At 42.6% G+C, this 5,819-nt stretch overlaps 1 protein-coding gene across 1 annotated transcript; it reads left to right on the top strand.

Moving 5' to 3' along the window:
- Window positions 1–516: 516 nt before the first annotated feature.
- On the top strand, window positions 517–5,606 carry LOC138176171 (rho guanine nucleotide exchange factor 5-like). Its single transcript, XM_069106943.1, has 4 exons — window positions 517–844; window positions 2,825–2,895; window positions 3,388–3,492; window positions 3,833–5,606. Exons 1-4 carry the CDS (start codon window positions 747–749, stop codon window positions 3,988–3,990), a joined length of 432 nt encoding a protein of 143 aa, XP_068963044.1. The 5' UTR covers window positions 517–746; the 3' UTR covers window positions 3,991–5,606.
- The last annotated feature ends 213 nt before the right edge of the window (window positions 5,607–5,819 follow it).

Here is a 5,819-nt window from a genome sequence, read left to right on the forward strand (position 1 = left end):
TCATCTTCATGTTCTAGTTTCCATGACATTCTGGAGGTCTCAGTTTGATTGCCTTCTGCAAGAAGCCTTTTGTAATCTCTCTTAATTCAAGTGCCTTCCCCACTGAGACTACCTCAATGTATCCTGCATATAGCTTGTTCATACATAGTTATTTGCACATTGTCTCTCCCATTGGACTCTGAGCTCCTTGAGATGAGGGATTCTTTTCTGTTTGTTTTACTTTTTGTTTGCTTGGTCTTTCTTGGTATCCCCCATACTTAGCTGAGTAAAGCAACTAACACATATTAGATGCTTAGTAAATTCTGGTTGACTGACTGACAGATCAAATTCAGGCCTTAAATTTCCCATACTTGGGCCTAAATCTTCAAAATAAGAGGGAAGGATGGTTAAAGTCTGAACCATCTTCTTGAGATCAGGGTTGATTCAGAGCTTATAAAGATACCCCAGACCTAACTTCTGGGGTCATTTGGCCTATGGAGTATGATCCCGTGGAAAAATCCCAGGCCAAACTAATCCTGACTCAGATTCCTAGCCAGAAATTTGTTTAGTCAAATGACTGCCATTCTGTGACTCACATAATAATCTTCAGGTTCAGGAAGCTTTGTAGGAGAGGGATTGAGAATTGTAAGCAAGAAAGAATGAAGTCTGTGGAATGAGATTGACACCCTTTATTTCTCTACAGGGGCAACCGATTCCTGGTGTTTGACCATGCCCCTTTTTCTTCTGTACGGGGGGAGAAGTGTGAAATGAAGCTGCATGGACCACACAAGAACCTCTTCCGTCTCTTCCTTCTGCACAACACACAGGGCACCCAGGCCGAGTTCCTCTTTCGCACAGAGACTCAGTGAGATTGAGCTCAGTGACTGGGAGGGAATGAAAGAGGGCATCAGTAGGAAGTGGTGATGAAGCAGAGATGTATCTAAGGAGCATTCACAAAAGCTGCTTAGATCATTTCATATGAATCTTTCCAGACATCTCTGCTTCAATCATAGTCATTGTTTTTTATAGCACAATAATCTCCAATTACATTCATGTGCCACAACTTGCTTCAGTGTTCTTCAGTCAGAGGGCACTACCTTGTCTCCATTTTTTATACTACAAAAAGGGCTGCTGTGGCTCTTTTGGTTTCTATGGAACCTTACTTTTCACTGCTGACCTTCTTAGAGTATATGTTTAACAATGAAATCTCTAGTTCAAAAGATTTGACATTTCACTTACTTTCTTTACATAACTCCAACAAAGTTGATTTCCAGCATGGTTGAGCCAATTCAGTCTCCACCCATAGTGCCATAAAGTGCCTTTTTTTTTTTTTGGAGGGGAGAGGGCAAGGCAATTGGGGTTAAGTGACTTACCCAAGGTCACACAGCTAGTAAGTGTCAAATGTCTGAGGTCACATTTGAACTCAGGTCCTCCTGACTCCAGGGCCAGTGCTCTACTCACTGTGCCACCTAATTGCCCCCGAGTGCTTGTCTTTCCATGATTCCTGAAGCATTAACTGCTACCTTCTTGTGTTATCTTTGCCAATTTGCTGAGTGTGAAGTGAAAGATAAGGGTTATTCTTTGGAAAATTATTTGTTCATATACTTGGCCCCTTTATTACAGAATGACTTTGCTTTCTGGGTGCCCTTGTATGCTATATATACTCAGTTACCTTTGGTCAGTGTGAGCTTTCAGGATGGAGATATTAACTCTATGTGCTCTTTATGTTGAGTAGAAACTTACAGGAGCCCTGACTTTCTAACAGTACATCATGTAAACAGGTGATCCAAATCTAGTACATCTCCTTCGTTTAGTGATTTTTTTCTACCAGAGTCCTTTGGGCATATTAATACAGCCAACTCTCAATTAGCCACAATATTATATAGAAACAGTGGCATGGATAATCCAGAAAGTTCAAGTTAACCTTCCTAAATATACTTAAAATGGATGATAACTTTTCTGACAATATCTTTCTGATGCTATTCTCAAAATCTAATTTTTTGTTTAAATAAATAATAGCATTATTTGCATTCCCAATATATACCAATTCAGCTATAGAAGGAGACTGTCCATAAGCATGCAGAGGGGTGGGGCAAACACTATTAATTAGCATTTTCTTTAGTTAACAAATATTCATTAACTATTATGTGTTGGGTGCCTCAGGAAAAACAATGATAAATAAGAGATAATTTCTGAAGCCAAGCTGGGCATAAAATTAACTCTAGTATGTACTAAGGGGAAGAAGAGAGGTTCCATCCAGCTGGATTATCAGAGGAGCTTTTTATGATTGGATGGCATCCAAACTGGGAGGTAGAATTTTGACAGGAGAAATGGAGAGGGTCAGGCATTCCAAGTAGATGAAAGAGTTTGAGTAAAATCATAGAGGTACAAAATTAGAAATGTATTCAAGGAGCAGAAGATATTGTAAGTAAGCAGGACCATAGGATATATTTAAGGAAATAGTGAGTGATAAGACTGGAAAAAATATGTAATGAACAAAGTTCATGGCCCATGTGTGTCTAATTGAAGGTTTAACCACACTGCCACATTTTCAAAAACAGTTACTCCAACCAGAAGGAACAGTCATAAAGGAAGATGGGAAGGAAAGCAGGTTGAGCAATTAGTAGCTAACAAATAACATTATGGCTCAAGTATTTGGCTGGCTTCTAACTAAGCAAAGCTCCAGAAGGCATTTTTAATAGAAATTACCCAACCCCCTATACCTAGATAGCTTTCACATTCTCCCAGTGCCCCTTTATCCATTCTTATCCCTACGATGCTCCTTCTTTGTCCTTAACCCTCTCAGGTTCCAGATGGAGTTGTGACCCAGCTTTCTTTTTTCCAGGAGTGAAAAGCTTCGCTGGATCTCAGCTTTGGCTCTTCCAAGAGAAGAGCTGGACCTCTTGGAATGTCATGGTGAGGATAAGGGGGCTAGTGAAAACTGGGGAGAAAAATAGGGGGGAAAGAAGAAAGAAGTGGGAACAGAGCCAGAGCTGTCACTCAAGTATAAGATGGATCCTAGTTGGGTGAGGAAAGAGGGAGATGAAAAAAACAAACCTAAGCCAAGAAGATTGGGACAGGAGAGAGATTCAAGATCCCTGGAGGCCAGGAAAGGCCTGATGATAGCAGTTAAGAGAGGGAAAAAAACATTCCAACTGCTCTCAGATATAGCCCATTTAAGAGAGTAAAGAGAAGCCATAGTCAGGACTGATTCTGAGGCATGACTATGAGTCTTGTCCTCCTTCCTGTTTGGCACATTTCTTTAATGGGAGGAAGGAAGGAGGCATGCTGCTGGTGGTTGGGCCATGACTCAGGGAAGGAGCCTCAGGGGGAAGGCTCAACCATTTTGGTTTTCTCTCTGTCACAATCACCTTCTTTTTTTGATTCCACACTTTCCCTATTCTCTAGACTCCCCACAGGTTCAGTGCCTTCGCTCTTATAAACCTCGAGAGAATGATGAGTTGGCACTGGAGAAAGCAGATGTGGTGATGGTGACTCAGCAGAGCAGTGATGGTAAGAAGAATGGGTATGAAGGAGGAGGATAAGGAATAGAGGGAGAGGGCTGTTCATGGAGAAGCTTTACTGACAGCTAAGCAAGTTGTAAGTAGACATCATGCTAATAGAGATGCCTTAAAAAAATGCCTGAGGACTCAGTATCACTGAACAATATTGTTGTATTCAGGTTGGAGAAGAGGGTGGGGAGGGGTAGGGATGATTCACCTTGTTGGGTGGCCTCCATTTCAGGAAACTGTGGTCGAGAAAAAATTCCAGGTCTGAGACTGAGAGAGAGACTGTCCAGGTGATTCCTCTCCTCAACACCCACCTTGTCATCCCTCCCCCTTTCTCCCACCAGGTTGGCTGGAGGGTATGAGGCTGTCAGATGGGGAGAGGGGCTGGTTCCCATTGTCACACGTGGAGTTCATCACCAACTCTGATGTTCGAAAGCGGAACCTGTCAGAGGCACATAGAGTCAAGACTGCCAAGCTACAGCTGGTCGGACGCCAAAGATAACTGTTACTCAGGGGCATCCCCTTGGGCCCATGGACATGATACTTCTATGGAAGGGAGCTTTCTGTTACCTGCAGCTCTGTAACAGAACCTCCCTGAAAGCCTGAAAACAAAAATCAGCAAGATTGGACATAAGCGTCAGACCTTCCACTCATTGCCCATTGGTGTGCATGCACATGTGCGCTCAGACACAGACACACACACACACAGACATACACACTCACTATAAGGATATAGGGCAAAGGGATTTGGGGAGGGGCCTGGACTCTGGGAACCATTTCTTTAAGGAAATGCAACCTATCTGAGAGATCTATACTGGAGCCTGAGCCAAGGGGCTCCAATTCTATGAAATTTACCAGTTCCCATGCTCCCAGGTTGATAATTTGGAGCTGGAGTTTCAAATACTTTGTTCCAAAATGCATCACTTCTTCAGCATTCCTTTCCTTTGGGAACCAGCGTTATTGGGAAGGAGATTAAGGTGCCTCTAGGGAAGCTGGATGTTGCTATGGAAATGTGAGAGGGGTAGTCTCTCACTCTAATAAACTTGGCACTTTGGAATTTTTCTTCCCATGCTCCTTAGCACTTGCCATTGTTCATAACATGGCTGGACTTCAGGGAGGAGTCCAGACTCGGCTGGGTTTGGGTGCTATGAAGGGCTGTATGCAGGCAGTGGGTGTAGATTACTGTGGCAGCTGTTGGTTCTTGCCTCCCTGCCACTCCCCCAGGGATCTGGGGAGATTCTCTCTTAGCTATGACCTCAGGAATGTAGCTGTTTCTTGCTTCTGTGCCTCCTCCTGGAATGAGTTATGCCAGCAACACACATGCAGGCCCATCTTCTTGAGAGCACCAGTAACTATACTACAGACAGTGAGGGTTATGTCATAGTATAACAGAATTTCTGAGTGGGATGGGAATTCAAAGATCCTCCTAAAAGATCAAGTATCCTTATAGGATGAATGAATCAAAAACATTTATTAAGTGCCTACCACTACATGTGAAGCACTGTGCTGAGAGATAGGGATAAAATATGAAAATTAGAGTTCCTGCTCTCATGGAGCTTACATTCTAATGGAGGTGGGGTGGATAGCACTGTGTCCAGGGAAGGAAGTAATGGTAAATTGAATGATAGGGCAATCCATTGACTCGTCCTTTTTAGAGGCAATCATAGTGTTAATCTGATTTTCTTTCTTAGAGCAAGAGGTGGTAAAAAGGGAGGGGGTAGTGAAAAGGGTGCCATATGGCTGCAAGTTGCTGAGTTGAAGATGGCCCTAGTGAAGATGAAGACATATGGTCCTAAGGTGTCCAGAGCTCAATGGCTTAGCTCATGTCAGATATGATTTCTAGTAATTTGATTTGGAGGGTGGAGCAGCAGGAAATAAAATGTCCTGACTAGTGGCCACCCAGCCTCTTCTGGAGGACTTTGAATGACAGTAAATACCATCTATCAAAGTAGGCTATTTAGTAGGATATACATTTCTGTTTGAGGTTTTAGCAAACATATTCTAAAATCGCCTAATCTGTAATATTTATTACTTTATGTACATCTTAAATGCATTTCTCTAGTGTTTTCAACTGGATATAGCATGGTACCATAAAGATAACGCTGGATCAAAAGGAAATCTGTGTGTGACCTCCAAACAAGTTATTTAATGTGTTTGGGTCTCAGTTTCCTCAAATGTAAAAGGAAAGAGTCAGTTTAGTAAGAAGAATGAGAGACTTCAGGGAATGAAGACAAAGTGGTAGGAAGGAGCAAACATCATGTATCCTGTGGGGAGGTTCACTGGAAATACCTGCACCAGGGTTTGGGGGCTAAATGAGTGGAGTAGGAAGCT

The sequence above is a fragment of the Petaurus breviceps genome, unplaced genomic scaffold (assembly GCF_028583685.1).
Source record: "Petaurus breviceps papuanus isolate PSGF00001 unplaced genomic scaffold, PetGlider_PUasm1.0 83374, whole genome shotgun sequence".
In the NCBI taxonomy this organism is placed as follows: Eukaryota; Metazoa; Chordata; class Mammalia; order Diprotodontia; family Petauridae; genus Petaurus; species Petaurus breviceps.

Coding starts and splice junctions, on each gene's coding strand:
- LOC138176171 (XM_069106943.1), top strand. CDS start 747: ATGAAGCTGCATGGACCACACAAGAACCTCTTCCGTCTCTTCCTTCTG. Junction 845..2,824: donor CTCTTTCGCACAGAGACTCA/GTGAGATTGAGC, acceptor TCTTTTTTCCAG/GAGTGAAAAGCTTCGCTGGA. Junction 3,493..3,832: donor GACTCAGCAGAGCAGTGATG/GTAAGAAGAATG, acceptor TTCTCCCACCAG/GTTGGCTGGAGGGTATGAGG.